We start from the raw sequence: 18,124 nt of genomic DNA, 5'->3' as shown, positions 1-18,124 counted from the left end.
GAATACACTCCAGCTGCCCGCCTGTCTAAGCAGACCTGTCAAACCGAAAGTTTTTCTGTTTATCTTAAAAGGGAACCCCACAAAGATGATGACAAAGTCACTATATGGCGGACTACTGATACATCAGGCCTTAGTCACACAGTGTAGTTTCCGGATATTTTACAGTCCTGAGGATGTCACAGCGTTTGATGTATTTTTTTTTTTATTTAGCGCCATTGTGTCCTTGCAGCATTTCGTTTTATAAAGTAACCTTTGTTTTGGGGGGAAATTCCACGAATTGGAATGTAGGCGCATCCGTTCAGCGCTGCACACTCCATTGTGTGAACTGACAGGTTCAATGAATAGCAGCCGCAGAAAACTGACATGTGGAGTGTATACTCTGTGTATGTATATATGTACTATGTGTATACTCTGTGTATGTATATATGTACTATGTGTATACTCTGTGTATGTATATATGTACTATGTGTATGTATATAAGTATTATGTGTATACTATGTGTATGTATATATGTACTATGTGTATACTATGTGTATGTATATATGTACTATGTGTATACTATGTGTATGTATATATGTACTATGTGTATGTATATATGTACTATGTGTATACTATGTGTATGTATATATGTACTATGTGTTTACTATGTGTATGTATATATGTATTACGTGTATACTATGTGTATGTATATATGTACTATGTGTATACTATGTGTATGTATATATGTACTATGTGTATACTATGTGTATGTATATATGTACTATGTGTATGTATATATGTACTATGTGTATACTATGTGTATGTAGATATGTACTATGTGTATACTATGTGTATGTAGATATGTACTATGTGTATACTATGTGTATGTATATATGTACTATGTGTATACTCTGTGAATGTATATATGTATTATGTGTATACTATGTGTATGTATATATGTACTATGTGTATACTATGTGTATATATATGTACTATGTGTATACTATGTGTATGTATATATGTACTATGTGTATACTCTGTGTATGTATATATGTACTTTGAGGTTACAAACACACTTGGCGGGTCTGCAGCGAGTCTCCTTGCTGCGTATTTGCAGCGAGACTCGCTGCAGATCCCGGCACTATACTTTCAATGTTAGACAAAATGTACATCCCTGCTGCGAGTTTGTCCCCAGCCCGCCCCGTTAACCTCCCGTCCGCCGGAGCATATACTTTACCTGATCCCGGCTCCGGCTTGCTTCGGCGGTTCCCGGAGTCTTCAGCAAGCCGGAGCCGGGATCAGGTAAAGTATATGCTCGCTCCAGTGCCCGCCCGCAGCCCCGGCCGTCTGATCACCCCCCCCCCCCCCCGCAGCCCCATCCGTCTGATCACCCCCCCCCCGCAGCCCCGGCCGTCTGATCACACACACCCCCAGCCCTGATCACCCGCCCGCAGCCCCGGCCGTCTGATCACCCCCCCCGCAGCCCCGATCGCCCGCCCGCAGCCCGGCCGTCTGATCACCCCCCCGCAGCCCCGGCCGTCTGATCACCCCCCCGCAACCCCGGCCGTCTGATCGTCTGATGTACATCCCTGCTGCAATTTTGTCTAACATTGAAAGTATAGGGCCGGGATCTGCAGCGAGTCTCGCTGCAAATACGCAGCAAGGAGACTCGCTGCAGACCTGCCAAGTGTGTTTGTAACCTGAGGGAGATTTATCAAACATGGTGTAAAGTGAGACTGGCCCAGTTGCCCCTAGCAACCAATCAGATTCCACCTTTCATTCCTCACAGACTCTTTGGAAAATGAAAGGTGGAATCTGATTGGTTGCTAGGGGCGACTGAGCCAGTTTCACTTTACACCATGTTTGATAAATCTCCACCTATGTGTATACTATACTATGTGTGTACACTGCGGCCAGGATTCGCTCTAGCTGTAGCACAATATAAGTAAAGTATTAATCACGGCCGTTGTTGCCAATTTGCAACATGGCCGTGATTAACACTTTACTTACGTTGTGTAAACATGGCCTAACAACGCTTATCTGGTAGCTCAGAGGATGATGGGATTCCTCTTCCTCCTCCGCCTGTCAGAGGATTCAGGGATCACATATCTAAACGTGAAATAAAGCAGCCTCGTCCCTGTTGTTGGGGTCAGTGTGAATCCTTACTGATCTGAGCCTGGACACAGCGGGGAAGGGGTTAACCACAGAAGTAAACAAAACCCAGCTGAGACTGAGGGAGGAAACAATGTGACAGGGAGTCACCGGATCCGTCATCATCCACAGGATCCACCAATAGCAGCCGAGCGGAGGCGGAACAGGGAACTTTCACTTTCCATTCCGGCTTCCTGAAAACAGGAGGGAGACCAGGAAAGCAGTGAGTGGCCGAATATAGGGGGATACAGGGGCGTACGGATATAGGGGGGGGGATACAGGGGTGTACGGATATATATAGGGGGGATTCAGGGGCGTACGGATATAGGGGGGGGGGATACAGGGGCGTACGGATATATATAGGGGGGATTCAGGGGCGTACGGATATATAGGGGGGGATACAGGGGCGTACGGATATATAGGGGGGATACAGGGGCGTACGGATATAGGGGGGATACAGGGGTGTACAGATATATGGGGGATACAGGGGTGTACGGATATATAGGGGGGATACAGGGGTGTACGGATATATATAGGGGGGATTCAGGGGCGTACGGATATATAGGGGGGGGATTCAGGGGCGTACGGATATATAGGGGGGGATACAGGGGCGTACGGATATATAGGGGGGATACAGGGGCGTACGGATATAGGGGGGATACAGGGGTGTACAGATATATGGGGGATACAGGGGTGTACGGATATATAGGGGGGATACAGGGGTGTACGGATATATATGGGGGGATACAGGGGTATACGGATATATATGGGGGGATACAGGGGTGTACGGATATATATGGGGGGATACAGGGGTATACGGATATATATGGGGGGATACAGGGGTGTACAGATATATAGGGGGGGATACAGGGGTGTACGGATATATAGGGTGGGATACAGGGGTGTACCGATATATATGGGGGGATACAGGGGTGTACCGATATATATGGGGGGATACAGGGGTGTACCGATATATATGGGGGGGATACAGGGGTATACGGATATATATGGGGGGGATACAGGAGTGTATGGAAATAGGGGGATACAGGGGTATATGGATATAGGGGGATACAGGGTTGTAGGGATTTAAGGGGATATGGGGGTGTACGGTGTATAAATATAGGCAGATACTGGTACAGTGTATGGATATAAGAGAATTGATACGGGGAAGGTATATGTATTTAGGGGATGAGGAGATATATAGTGGACTGTATATATATATATATATATATATATATATATATATATATATATTAGTGTGTGTGTGTGTGTATATATATTGGTGGATTGGTTCGGCTCCTGCACTCCTTGTTGTTCGGGGGTTAACTCTTTGAGGGCGTCACCTTCTTTATGTGTTTCGTTTCTCTCTCCCTTCTTCTCACTTCTCGTGTGCTCACGTGCAGGCGGCTCCGCAGTCATCGGGGTGATCTGCGCTGGTCACATGGGGAGCAGCGCCTCTAAGCCGTAAGTGACCCCCCGCCCTATTGTTACAATGTTGCAGTTTTGTAGCTGTTTTGTGCCGTATTGTATAGACATTCTGTAATTCATAGATTTTTCATCATGGATGCCGTCTTTGACCATTGATGAGATGAGGTGCGGCCCCGGCTACTATATTATAATTTACGCCAGAAAACTGTTATGAGTTATAGCTGAAGTCTAATTCATAGAGGCTGCCATAGATATCTCTCAGGTGCATAGAGACGGCCACAGATACAACACATTTATTAATGGAGTACTCCGGACAAACATAGAAAATATGGTTACCGGTGAGGGGGGGCTGCCAACATAATAATGAAGTAATACTTACCCCTCCCGGTGACCTCTGCAGCGCCACAATTCATGGTAACCCACTGTTTTCCTGTATCCTCAGGACTTGGCTCAGAAATGCCCGCTCAGACAATCAATGAGTGAGGGGGGACGCACTGATTGGCTGAGCAGGAAGTTCCCAAGAAGTTGTGATGACACAGGACTGGGAGATACAGGAGACCAGTGGGTGACAGCGAGCAATGGTGCTGAAGGGGCTCCGGGACGAGTAACTATAACTTCATTATTATGTCTCCTCCTCCAGAATTTCTCTGTGATCCTCCAGACTCCCTCTGTCCCCTTCTCCTGATACCTCCAACCACCCCCCTGCAGACTCCCTCTGTCCCCTTCTCCTGATACCTCCAACCACCCCCCCTGCAGACTCCCTCTGCCCCCTTCTCCTGATACCTCCAACCACCCCCCTGCAGACTCCCTCTGTCCCCTTCTCCTGATACCTCCAACCACCCCCCTCCAGACTCCCTCTGCCCCCTTCTCCAGATACCCTTAACCACCCCACTCCAGACTCCCTCTGCCCCCTTCTCCTGATACCTCCAACCACCCCCCTCCAGACTCCCTCTGCCCCCTTCTCCAGATACCCTTAACCACCCTCCAGACTCCCTCTGCCCCCTTCTCCAGATACCCTTAACCACCCCACTCCAGACTTCTGTCTCCTCCAGATACCTCCAACCACCCCTCTCCAGACTCCCTCTGCCCCCTTCTCCAAATATCTCCAACCACCCCCCTCCAGACTCCCTCTGCCCCCTTCTTCTGATACCTCCAACCACCCCCCTCCAGACTCCCTCTGCCCCCTTCTCCTGATACCTCCAACCACCCCCCTCCAGACTCCCTCTGCCCCCTTCTGGGGACAGCCATTAGACCCCATACATAGAGAGGTTACTTAATGTGTATGGATGGTATTAGCTGAGTAGAGATAAAGCTGTGGTGTTTCCTGCCTTCCTGTGTAAAACCACAGATAACTTATCATGATGGGACTTTGACAAATAGCAGAGCTGAGTTTGTCATGTGATGCATCAGACCGTGTTTGTTGTTAGCTTGTAACGTCCCTTTTCATCTCTCATATGCCTGTGTTAGGGCGGCCATGCCACGCGAAGGGTCGGCTCATTTCTTCAAACTAGAAGAGGATATTACATGCTCCGTGTGTCTTCAGGAGCTCAATGACCCGGTTTCTATCACCTGTGGTCACACGTTCTGTAAACCCTGCATCTCTTCCTACTGGGCCACCCCACAGCTCCTGGGTTATCGTTGCCCAGAATGCAGGAAGGTATGTCCAAAAGACCAGCTCATTCCTGCCTACCGCCTCCAGAACCTGGTGTCAAAGGTCCAGTTGGCTGTGAAAGAAGAACAGTCCAAACCGGTGGGTGACAGTGATATATAAGAGCATCATGTGAGGGTCTATGGCAGGTGTGCCCAGGCCTACCATAAAGCCCAACGCTGCTGAATAACATTTAGTTTTATCTAATGCAAAGTCCAAACCTGAAACGATATGCAGCACAGGCCTTACCTCTATTATAAGGGTTATTAGGGGACAGCAGGGACCGCCATGGGTACCTTAACCATGCCAGTAATGTCCTATGAATAGGCGTAATCGTATCAACTCAAATTTTAGTTGGGTTCACAGCAGGAACTTAACTGTAAATGTAAGAAAAAATCCATTGGTTTTCAGGGCATCTGGTGCTGCCCAAATTTCCTCCCACTTAGTAGAAATAAGCTCCTCATCAATTTTTGAACTTCATGAGCTTTGTCATTGTAGGTTCCTGCGCATCCCGTTCAGCTGATCTACAGCGATCCCCAGAGGCAGATGTGGCTGGATGAATCCGCCGTGGACAGATGCTTTATGGATAGTAACGTCTCAGGTCACCCCCTGTGCCTCATCTGTGTGATCGGAGAGAAGAGAAGAGGGAAATCCAGCCTACTGAACTACATCCTGAGAGCCCTCGGCTGCCAGGTGAGGAGTGATCACCTGCAGAGGGCGATGGCGGCATAGCACGGGAACAAAGGGGCAACTCCTCATGTTCACATCAATACCCTAAGGGCTTTATACTTGTATTATTGTCTTGTATTTATGCTTGTGTATTGCCTGAAGCCAAAACGTTATTGTCTGTAGCAATGAGGGGGGTCGTCGTATGTTTAGGGAATAATCTTTAGGATAAACCAGACCCACAATATCGTTCTTAGTAAATAAATTAGTTTTTTCTATGTGTAGGAGAAAGGTCAGGCTGTCAGCCTGGGGGATGAGGACGAACCCCTCAGTGGGTTTGGCTGGAGATCGGGGACGGACAGTGTCACCAAGGGGATTTGGGTGTGGAGCAAACCGTTTATCCTGAAGCGGAATGATGAGAAGGTAAGGAGCACAACGTATTTCTCTGTATATACTGTACTATTTATTCATGTGGAGACATTGGGTGAAAAGACAGAGATGATACCTCTATCCTGAACCAACCAGGCCTTTCATTTAAGCTTGGTCTCTGCTTACATCCAGAGGCTTGAGATGTAGTGGTATTCACACAGCTTGGGCCTTGTCACAACGTGTCAGTGTGAGTAAGAGGTATAAGCCTGGGGCCCGGGACAGGAGAACCAGATATGCTTCTGATTTACCTAGCTGTTAAGTATTGTCTACACTGAAACATTGTAACCAACCTTCAGACTGTCTGTATACTTATGGGGAGTTGGGAACCCTATGACCATTGGGGATCCAGTCCATCCATTTACTTCTATAGCAATCTTGATGCAATCCTCAGTACTTATGTAAGTCCTTCTCTCTTCTTTCTCCTCCCTATAGATGGCCGTGTTTGTCCTGGACACAGAGGGGTCGCTGGACATAGAGAGTGTTCGGGAGACGTGTATCAAGCTTTCCGCCCTGTCCATGCTTCTTAGCTCTTGTTTGGTACGAGACCTGACCTTATGTACATCTCCTCTTCTTCCTCCCGTCTTGGAGATTTGGGGGTTAGTGAACGTGGTCCTGCTCTGGGTTTCACCATCTGTTACATCCATACCTCCGCACTAGGTGACTAGAAATTCAGTCACCAAATAATTTTCTGGGAACAATGGGCTTCTCCTAATGAAGCAAATGAGTTCCATCGATAGAAGTTCTGCTCAAGTCTTAGTTGAAGACACAGAACAAACTCCAGTTTGTTGTTATAACTTGTGGCATCGAGTAACACAACCATCAAAGACCTAAAGTAAGCAACAATTCCTTCAGAATACATATATCATAAATCTGTAGTGTATGACCTGTGGTGTCCAGGAAGAGGAATCCCTAGTAATATTGCCATGTGGACGTGTTTCATATCCGTGAATGGGGATGTATCTGCAGTAGGTGCGGGGACTTCTGCAGTTTCTCCATTCAGATAAACCAGATAGTCACAAAGATTTAGTAGCCCAACAACCCTGAGAGGAGAAAGAGAACAGATAAGTGTGCTTTACGATGTGACACTACTATGTGCATGATCTTGGGGGCTTATCCGGGATGGGGCGAGAAAAAAACAACAATAGGCTAGAAGTGGCTGCCCTAATCTGTAACACCAGCTTTGTGGTATCAGTAGTATAAAGTAAGGGGTGGTTCATCTCACTTGCACCAGTTACGTCCTTGCAAGATGGTGGGGGGTGATGGGTCGTCCACCCGTGTTTCATTGTTCCTGAATGGTTATCAGTGTGATGTGTTTCTCTTCCTCAGATCTTCAATGTAAACGCAAACTTGAAAACAACAGAGATGGATTATCTTGAGGTACGGCAGCCGCGGAAATGTTTTCAAGCAGGTCTTTGTTTTCAGCCAACAAGAAATAAGATGTGTTGGATGCATGAGCGTCACCATCGTTCTTCAACCATCAACCTACAGCTAATGTACATAGCCGCCTTATTCCCTTAATGTCTTTCCTGGGGGTCCTCCATAGAATCATGAACCATCATCATGTATGGGATCAGGAATATATGTCCACGGCACTGCTGTACCTTGTGTCGTCACAGTGTAACAGGTCACTGAGAAGATGGAATGATGGTGCTTCAGCCCATGTGATGTTAACCAGATGGACCAGATTGACCATGATGTGTTTCTGTCTCTTTCAGATGTACCTCCATGTCTCGGAGCTCACAGGGGAATCTTTTTCTCTACAATATCTACAGGTAACTACTACTTTACGTCTTCACACCAAAATATTTAAGAACATGTGGGGTGTGGTTCCTCGGTTATTAAAATTTCATGTTTAATATTGCAGCACTTAAATATTCTGGTTCGAGACTGGCAGGACCCCGACAACTGTGGACGAGAAGCCGCCCAGTCTTATATAGAACACGAGACTGAGGTATGTTGTTAGGAAAAGACAAAGATGCCCGACATCACGAGAGGAAGAGAGTTGAGTCAAGTAGACATTAGAGAATGAGGTTGCTCTGGGTCACTTGGGAACCAGCCAGTTCTTGTGAGGCACCATGATTGAGGACCAGACCTAAAGTAACATCTTTTTGGTGGCAGCATCAAGTCTTTACTTTACTGTTTTCAAGGACCTCTTAGCGGTCCATGACTCTTAGTTGACTTCTGGTCGGGCTTGGACCACTATAGATGTTCTACTTGGCACCCCAGGGACTTCGACATCTCAGGACACTCACTGCCACTGCACAGATTAACTCATTGCCATCTGCACCATCTTCTAGGATCTTATTCATGTGTGTGGTCGTTCTGGTGATAGGTCCATGGATCACCCACCATCATCCACAGAAGTTTACAGCTAAAGAAAGTTTTATGTCTTGTTTTGTAGAAACTTCGGAAGAGCTCGAAAAACCACCGTGTGCTGGAGACTCTGCGCAGCCCATCTGTGAGCAGCTTCCTCCTACCGCACCCAGGGAAACCCTTCCTGAGATCCAGTCAGGGAAGACTATCGGGTAAGATGGCAGCTTAAAGGGATTGTCACACCTTAGACCAGACATGGAGCAATGTGAAAAACCATTACAGAAACGATGAGCAGGAACAGAGAGAAAGATGCTGTGGTTAGAGGACCCGAAGCAGCGGCCGTCAGTGATCACCCCCAGGAACCACTGCTCACTTCTCACATGGACTTTAGTCCGGTAATAATAATATTGTCTCTTAAATCACAGACATGGACGATGATTTTAGGAGTCACCTGACCACCTACGTGTCCAACCTTGTGGAAAGAGTCTGGCTCCACTGCAAAACTGACGTCCATGGCGAGAAAGTCACATGTAGCCAACTGGGTCAAATGCTTAAGGTTGGCTATGTTATTAATATCACTCCATGATATTGTGGGGCGCCTCGTGCTATAGTCATGTGATCGAGAGCCCTGCAGGGGATGCCTCCTGCTATAGTCATGTGATCGAGAGCCCTGCGGCAGTGCCTCGTGCTATAGTCATGTGATTAAGAGCCCTGCAGGGGATGCCTCCTACTATAGTCATGTGATCGAGAGCCCTGCGGCAGTGCCTCTGGTTATAGTCATGTGATTAAGAGCCCTGCGGGGGATGCCTCCTGCTATAGTCATGTGATCGAGAGCCCTGCGGTGGATGCCTCCTGCTATAGTCATGTGATCGAGAGCCCTGCGGGGGATGCCTCCTACTATAGTCATGTGATCGAGAGCCCTGCGGCAGTGCCTCTTGTTATAGTCATGTGATCGAGAGCCCTGCGGCAGTGCCTCTGGTTATAGTCATGTGATCGAGAGCCCTGCGGCAGTGCCTCTGGTTATAGTCATGTGACTGAGAGCCCTGCGGGGGTGCCTCCTGCTATAGTCATGTGATTGAGAGCCCTGCGGCAGTGCCTCTGGTTATAGTCATGTGATCGAGAGCCCTGCGGGGGTGCCTCCTGCTATAGTCATGTGATCGAGAGCCCTGCGGGGGATGTCTCCTACTATAGTCATGTGATCGAGAGCCCTGCGGGGGATGTCTCCTACTATAGTCATGTGATTGAGAGCCTTGCAGGGGATGCCTCCTACTATAGTCATGTGATCGAGAGCCCTGCGGGGGATGCCTCCTGCTATAGTCATGTGATCGAGAGCCCTGCGGGGCGGGGGATGTCTCCTACTATAGTCATGTGATCGAGAGCCCTGCGGTGGATGCCTCCTACTATAGTCATGTGATCGAGAGCCCTGCGGGGGATGCCTCCTGCTATAGTCATGTGATCGAGAGCCCTGCGGGGCGGGGGATGTCTCCTACTATAGTCATGTGATCGAGAGCCCTGCGATGGATGCCTCCTACTATAGTCATGTGATCGAGAGCCCTGCGGCAGTGCCTCTGGTTATAGTCATGTGACTGAGAGCCCTGCGGGGGTGCCTCCTGCTATAGTCATGTGATTGAGAGCCCTGCGGCAGTGCCTCTGGTTATAGTCATGTGATCGAGAGCCCTGCGGGGGTGCCTCCTGCTATAGTCATGTGATCGAGAGCCCTGCGGGGGATGTCTCCTACTATAGTCATGTGATTGAGAGCCTTGCAGGGGATGCCTCCTACTATAGTCATGTGATCGAGAGCCCTGCGGGGGATGCCTCCTGCTATAGTCATGTGATCGAGAGCCCTGCGGGGCGGGGGATGTCTCCTACTATAGTCATGTGATCGAGAGCCCTGCGGTGGATGCCTCCTACTATAGTCATGTGATCGAGAGCCCTGCGGGGGATGCCTCCTGCTATAGTCATGTGATCGAGAGCCCTGCGGGGCGGGGGATGTCTCCTACTATAGTCATGTGATCGAGAGCCCTGCGATGGATGCCTCCTACTATAGTCATGTGATCGAGAGCCCTGCGGCAGTGCCTCTGGTTATAGTCATGTGATCGAGAGCCCTGTGGGGGATGTCTCCTACTATAGTCATGTGATCGAGAGCCCTGCGGGGGGTGCCTCCTTCTATAGTCATGTGACTATGCTGGTTCTCACCTGTTGTATGGACCCTATAGACTCTGGTGGGGAGGCTGCTGAGTTACATTCTACCAGTGCAGGTGAGAGCAGAGACCAGGACAGGAGTGAGCGTTGTGCTGCCCCCTATCTGTACACACTGTAACAAGTCCTCAGCTGTGTTAGGAGGACTCCATCGGGTTCTCAGGCTGTTGATGTGTTTGTAAATGTTCTTCATGGCTTTTTCATCACTTCCCCCTGGTGTGTTTCTTATCTTTCAGGATTTCGTCAGCACGTTGCAGAGAGAACACTTGAGCTTCGCCTCCCCATTAGAGGTATGAGTGTAATGTCAGTAAACGGCCTCTAGGGGCAGCGTATCTCCCAGTGTGCCCTGTATACACTGTATACTGGAGACTATGAGACTCTTCTGTCTTCACCCTCAGTAACTCCTCATCCTCTTCCTCTAGATGTTTTATATGCTTGAAAACTTCAAAAACATGAAAAACACCATAAAGAAATTCCAGGATTTTGTGGAAAGAGAGGTAACAGCGTCCAGTATACCCATCAATATACTCTGTCTGCGTTGTTCATGGATAAGAATAATTCTTCATGGATAAGGATAATCGGTGACTTTTACAGGGGTTATCCAGGATTAGAAAAACAGGGTTGTTTTTTCCCCAGAAACAGTGCCCCCTCCCAGTCCCGAGGTCGTATCTGGTACTGCAGCTCAGCCCATGAATCGGGTGCTGCTGTTTACATAGAAAATGAAAAAAAAATTTTTTATCCTGGACCTATAGCGGTGTTCCTCAACCAGCAGCTCTCCAGCCATCGCAGGACTACAACTCCCATCATGCCCTGACGGTTAAAGGCTATAGTCAAAGTAGACAGATGATGTCGAGGATGTCATCATTCTTGCACATGTTGTTTCCATGTATTCATACAAGTGGAAGATGGGGGGTGTTGTGTAAGGTATGCTGGGAGTTGAAGTTCACTAGATAGAATTGGTAGCTACTGGGTGACGCTTCAACACCGGGCAGCTAGTGGCCTGGCCAACCTTAGTCCTGGATGTCTGCACATGTGGGGGAGCCGGTCTTTAGTAATGGGGTCTGGGTGCAGGAACCGAGGAACTCCCATGTGCCAGTCCGTACAGGACTCAGGATAGTGACAAGCTTACACAAAGATGGCGTCAGGGTATGAGAGGTGACAATACCCTCCCTAGCTCTTACTTAGCGCAGTTTTGATGAGTCTCTAGATGGTTCTCTGTGGCTCGGCTCCCGGTGGTGAGTACTTAGAGGGGTCTCTGCGGCTTGGCTCCTGGTGGTGAGTACCTACAGGGGTCTCTGCCGCTCGGCTCCCAGTGGTGAGTACTTAGAGGGGTCTCTGCGGCTTGGCTCCTGGTGGTGAGTACCTACAGGGGTCTCTGCCGCTCGGCTCCTGGTGGTGTGTACTTAGAGGGACCTCTGCGGCTCGGCTCCCCATGGTGAGTACCTAGAGGGGTCTCTGCGGCTCAGCAAACAGTGGTGAGTACCGACAGGGGTCTCTGTGGCTTAGCTCCCGGTGGTCTCTATGATAAGTCTCTGTGATGTCTCTATGACAGGTCTCTATAATGTCTCTGACAGGTCTTTATGATGTCTCTATGATAGGTCTCTAGGATGTCTCTATGACAGGTCTCTATGATGTCTTAATGACATGTCTCTATGATGTCTCTGACAGGTCTCTGTGATGTCTCTATGACATGTCTCTATGATAGGTCTCTGATGTCTTTATGACATGTCTCTATGATGTCTCTATGACAGGTCTCTATGATAGGTCTCTGTGATGTCTCTATGACGTGTCTCTATGATGTCTCTGACATGTCGAAAGTTTTTTGAAACAATAGTGATGTTTTAAACCTTGCACAACTATATACCTGAGTGTATGCAGGTGTTAGGTGTATGCAGTATACAGTAATACAGTGCATGTTACAGGTCTCTGTGATGTATTTATGACATGTCTCTATGATGTCTCTGAGATGTCTCTATAATGTCTCTATGATGTCTCTGAGATGTCTCTATGACAGGTCTCTATGATGTCTCTATGATAGGTCTCTGTGATGTCTCTATGACATGTCAAAAGTATTTTGAAACAATAGTGATGTTTTAAACCTTCCACAACTATTTACCTGAGTGTATGCACGTGTTAAGCAGTATACAGTAATACAGTACATGTTACAGTACCGTACAGACAGCACTACAACATATCCCCTTCAGCAGCAGGTAGATCAGGTACTGGGACACTGCACTCTGCCTGATATATATAGTCCTCCTACCCAATGAAATGTTACCTGAGCTCTTTGTGTCCTCCTCAGGCTCCCATGACATCTTCCCCATTTAGGATCTTGGGGGTTAGGCCCTCTAAGATGAGGATGAAGGTCAGTGAGGAGGCCTCTCGTCTTCTAGGTGAGTATGAGCAGAGTCTGAGAACCGGCAGTGACGCAGAGAGGCAGAAGCTCACCGAGGAGACAAAGACTCTTCTAGACCAAGAAGTGGAAAAGTTCTGTGCCGCCTACTCCAAGCGCTTCACCAAGTGTGCGGTGGGGATCGGCTGTGCGGTGGGCGGTGGGGTCCTCAGCCTGGCTGGAGGAGTCGTAGGAGCCGCTGTGGCTGGAACAGTCCTGGCCACCGAGGCCGTGGCTCTACTGGGCAGCACCACCGCAGCCTTGGTCACCGGCGCGGTGGGGGGGTCTGTTACACTGGGGGCCATCGGAACTGGAGTCGGAGCGGGAGTGGGGGGTGCCATTGGACACAAAGAGAATAAAAAGGATCAGAAGACTGACGATAGGAGCAACGACAACGGGTCAACGTCAGACACCCAACAACTAGTGCCGAAACCGAGTGACCAATGACTCCCACCATCACTGCGTGAGACGCCTACAGATATCTGAAGAGATGATAGAGTTTATGGACACTTGTGGCCCCTCATTTCCTTTGTTATGGGGTCCACCGCCTTACTTTTCCTCCGGTGACCATGCACTGTTTTCTTAGAAGCAATTTTTTTCTATGTGAATTTAATATATTTTTACTCTGTTTCTACCTGGGACCTTGTGAGACGACTGTGTGATATAACCAGTGACTATTACCGTAACCAGTGACTATTACCGTAACCAGTGACTATTACCATAACCAGTGACTATTACCGTAACCAGTGACTATTACCGTAACAAGTGACTATTACCATAACCAGTGACTATTACCGTAACCAGTGACTATTACCGTAACCAGCGACTATTACCGTAACCAGTGGCTATTACCGTAACCAGTTACTATTACCGTAACCAGCGACTATTACCGTAACCAGCGACTATTACCGTAACCAGCGACTATTACCGTAACCAGTGGCTATTACCGTAACCAGTGACTATTACCGTAACCAGCGACTATTACCGTAACCAGTGACTATTACCGTAACGGTGAGGGATTTGGGGGACAGGAGCGGCTCACTCCAGATGGTATCATATAATGGGAGGGGCTGTAGATACGTGGCTCCTCCTCCCCTGGTGACCTCAGAGACTGGTGGACTCCCATCATCTAGCGATTCCAGCACTTTATAAGCGTGGACTCTTCTTGCACTGTATGACGAGGTTTGGGGTCTTCGATGCCTCGGAGAATTTCTTTAATAATATTTTACTTTGTATTTTCTGTAAATTAAGAGTTGTGAAGATTTTATAAACAGTTTCAAGTAAAGGACTGGCCGCACCATGTCGTCCCTGGGATGATGATTCTTCCTGTTTCTCCGTCATGTGAACCTGCAGTTTGTTTTCTGTGCTTCTTGTGACGATTTATCTTTAAAGGGGTACTCCGCTCATACATAACTTCTGATATGTTGCTGCCCATGGTGAGACTAACAATTCCTTTCATACTTGTTACTATGTAGTCAGTCTCCTTCACCCAGTTCTCAACTGCTGCTTTCTGCTGATGACCCAAAAATCTGTTTGTGAGCTTTTCTCTCTGCACCCCCCTTCTGAGACAGCTCATGTAAACAAATCCCTGCCATGCTGTATCTGTAACATTGTACATTTGTACGTAGTTCCTTTGTAATGCTGGGGGGATTAATCACAGTGAGTTTATCAGCAGCTTGACCTTAGTTTAAACCTCCCAGCATTACAAAGAAGCTACAATGTTGCAGATACAGCCTGCTAGTAATTTGTTTACATCAGGGAGGGGGGAAGAGGGGGAGACAGAGAGAAGTGCTCACACACAGATTTTCAGCAGAAAGCAGCTGCTCAGAACTGGGGGAAGGAGACTTAATAGATAATAACTGGTATGGAAGGAATTGTTAGTCTCACTATGGGCAGCAACATATCAAAAGTTATGTGTGAGTGGAATACCCCTTTAATGAATCAGCCACATGGCGCATATCTGTACAGTTCCCCCACTCCCAGCATCTAATTACAGATGCTGCCCAGACATTCCACGTCCATGTTCTGTGAAAAACGCGGAACGTGTGAATGCAGCCTCACTGTCTGCTCACTACTCTCTGCTAGGCTCCATTAGACTGGTTCCCACCCCTTGAGGGGCTGGACCTAGGATCCTTCTATTTAAAAATCTGAAGTCTTGCAGTACTTATCAGCTGCTGAATGTCCTGTAGGAAGTGATGTATACTTTCCAGTCTGACACAATGCTCTCTGCTGCCACCTCTGTCCATGTCAGGAACTGTCCAGAGCAGGAAAGGTTTTCTATGGGGATTTGCTGCTGCTCTGTACAGTTCCTGACATGGACAGAGGTGGCAGCAGAGAGCACTGTGTCAGACTGGAAAGAATACACCACTTCCTGCAGGACATACAGCAGCTGATAAGTACTGGAAAACTGGAGACTGTAAAATAGAAGTAAATTACAAATTTATATAACTTTCTGAAACCAGCTGATTTGAAAGAAAAAGATTTTTGCTGGAGAACTCCTTAAATACAGGCAGGATACTTCTACATCCACACAACCACCTCTATGAGAAAGCAGCTGGTAAACGGGTATCAGGATACTGCAGTAGTGATGATATAGATATGGGGTGCCAAAGCTTTAGCTGTCCAGGCATGATGGGAGTTGTAGTGTTGCCACAGCTGGAGGGCGGCAGATATAGAACATGATGGGACAGATGTACTCATACTGTGTAATACAGAGGTGATGATGCCCCAGGTGTATCACACACTATGTCATATATATCAGGCTATAGACCCCGCTATATAGAATGTTATATCCTGATCAGCTCAGTTATAATGTGTACTGCTGCAGCTGTAATACTCCGGGAGAACAGGAGGGGGCAGTATAACTATCAGTGTATGCTGTGGACTGCTGCGATACCATTAACCTCACTGATAGACAGCAAGCAGAGACCTGATAATGGAGGGGAAGCCATGTGACCAATGCACTAAGCTGAAGACTATGAACCAAGCGACCCCTGCCATGTGTATTCACCGAGCGCACTATTGTGGTAAGTCACAGATCACACCTAATACTGCAGTCTGTGTGAGGATTTAAAGGGGTAGTGCTGCAATTTTCTTTTTCTCCTTAATTAACCCACATTACAAAGTTATCTAAAGGTGCATTTACACGTAACGATAATTGGCCCGATCGTATGATTAACGATGTCGGAGTAACGATTTTTTTCTCATAGCGATCAGCGTTTAGACGGTACGATATATCGTACGGAAAATCGTTTTGCAATCGCTTAAGCCTATCTGACACATTGGTGAAATCGGCGAACGACTGTTCACACGGAACGATCTGCGAATTTTTTGCGAATGACGATTTGATAACATGTTGAAAGATCAAAATGAACGATTTCTCGTTCGTCGTTTGATCGTTCGCTGCGCTTACACGTACGATTATCGTTTGAATTCGGTCGTTATCGCGCAAATTCGCACGATAATCGTTACGTGTAAACGTACGTTAACTCTGTAATGTGTGTTAATAGGCTGTGTTTGACAGCTGCTGCTGCTGGACAGGGGGAGATGGCTGCTGCTGCTGAACAAGGGGAAGATGGCAGCTTCTGCTGGACAGGGGGAGATGGCCGCTTCTGCTGGACAGGGGGAGATGGCCGCTTCTGCTGGACAGAGAGAGATGGCTGCTGCTGGACAGGGGGAGATTGCTGCTGCTGGACGGGGTGATGGCTGCTGCTGGACAGGGGGAGATGGCTGCTGCTGCTGGACAGGGGGAGATTGCTGCTGCTGTTCAGGGGGAGATGGCAGCTGCTGCTGGACAGGGGGAGATGGCAGCTGCTGCTGGACGGGGTGATGGCTGCTGCTGGACAGGGGGAGATGGCTCCTGCTACCGGACAGGGGGAGATGGCTGCTGCTGGACAGGGGGAGATGGCTGCTGCTGCTGGATAGAGGGAGATGGCCGCTGCTGCTGGACAGGGGGAGCTGGCTGCTGCTGCTGGACAGGGGGAGCTGGCTGCTGCTGCTGGACAGGGGGAGCTGGCTGCTGCTGCTGGACAGGGGGAGATGGCCGCTGCTGCCGAACAGGGGGAGATGGCTGCTGCTCCTGGACAGGGGGAGATGGCTGCTGCTCCTGGACAGGGGGAGATGGCTGCTGCTGCTGGACAGGGGGAGATGGCAGCTGCTGCTGGAAACGGGGAGATGGCAGCTGCTGCTGGAAACGGGGAGATGGCAGCTGCTGCTGGAAACGGGGAGATGGCTGCTGCTGGACAGGGGGAGATGGCTTTTGCCGCTGGACAGGGGGAGATGGCTGCTGCTGCTGGACAGGGGGAGATGGCCGCTGCTGCTGGACAGGGGGAGATGGCTGCTGCTGCTGGACAGAGGAAGATGGCTGCTGCTGCTGGACAGGGGGAGATGGCTGCTGCTGCTGGACGGGGTGATGGCTGCTTCTGCTGGACAGGGGGAGATGGCTTTTGCTGCCGGACAGGGGGAGATGGCCGCTGCTGCCGGACAGGGGGAGATGGCCGCTGCTGCCGGACAGGGGGAGACGGCCGCTGCTGCTGGACAGGGGTAGATGGCTGCTGCTGGACAGGGGGTAGATGGCTGCTGCTGGACAGGGGGAGATGGCTGCTGCTGCACAGGGGGAGATGGCTGCTGCTGCTGGAAAGGGGGAGATCTCTTCTGCTGCTGCTGGACAGGGGGAGATGGCTGCTGCTGCTGCTGGACAGGGGGAGTTGGCTGTGGCTGCTGCTGCTGGACAGGGGGAGATGGCTGCTGCTGCAGGACAGGGGGAGATGGCTGCTGATGATGATGATTGCTTACACGGTATACACTGTAGAAGGTCAGGATGAATGTTTATTCTGTAGATGCAGAAAGAGAAAGATCTCATGAAACAGGAGTTTATTATAAAGTTACAGAACTTCTCACTACACAGGGATGGAGAGCAG

General features: G+C 48.9%; 1 protein-coding gene across 3 annotated transcripts; it reads left to right on the top strand.

The window, feature by feature from the left end:
• The first annotated feature begins 1,898 nt into the window (after positions 1–1,898).
• On the top strand, positions 1,899–14,502 carry LOC138801638 (RING finger protein 112-like). 3 transcript variants are annotated; one of them, XM_069984677.1, is made up of 15 exons: positions 1,899–2,353; positions 3,534–3,594; positions 4,001–4,162; positions 5,026–5,215; positions 5,705–5,899; positions 6,158–6,295; positions 6,734–6,838; positions 7,628–7,678; positions 8,017–8,073; positions 8,166–8,252; positions 8,703–8,826; positions 9,040–9,170; positions 11,050–11,103; positions 11,236–11,310; positions 13,116–14,502. In XM_069984677.1, the coding sequence occupies exons 3-15, from the start codon at positions 4,137–4,139 to the stop codon at positions 13,650–13,652; spliced, it is 1,770 nt and encodes a 589-aa protein (XP_069840778.1). In that variant the 5' UTR covers positions 1,899–2,353; positions 3,534–3,594; positions 4,001–4,136; the 3' UTR covers positions 13,653–14,502. The 3 variants fall into 3 exon arrangements, with proteins under 3 accessions (XP_069840778.1, XP_069840776.1, XP_069840777.1); XM_069984675.1 differs by having other exon boundaries at positions 1,901–2,353; positions 5,026–5,308; XM_069984676.1 differs by lacking the exon at positions 4,001–4,162 and having other exon boundaries at positions 1,902–2,353; positions 5,026–5,308.
• The last annotated feature ends 3,622 nt before the right edge of the window (positions 14,503–18,124 follow it).

The sequence above is a fragment of the Dendropsophus ebraccatus genome, chromosome 9 (genome assembly GCF_027789765.1).
Source record: "Dendropsophus ebraccatus isolate aDenEbr1 chromosome 9, aDenEbr1.pat, whole genome shotgun sequence".
Taxonomy (NCBI): Eukaryota; Metazoa; Chordata; class Amphibia; order Anura; family Hylidae; genus Dendropsophus; species Dendropsophus ebraccatus.
The sequence above is the reverse complement of the archived record's forward strand: the minus strand, read 5'-3'. Positions and strand labels throughout refer to the sequence as shown.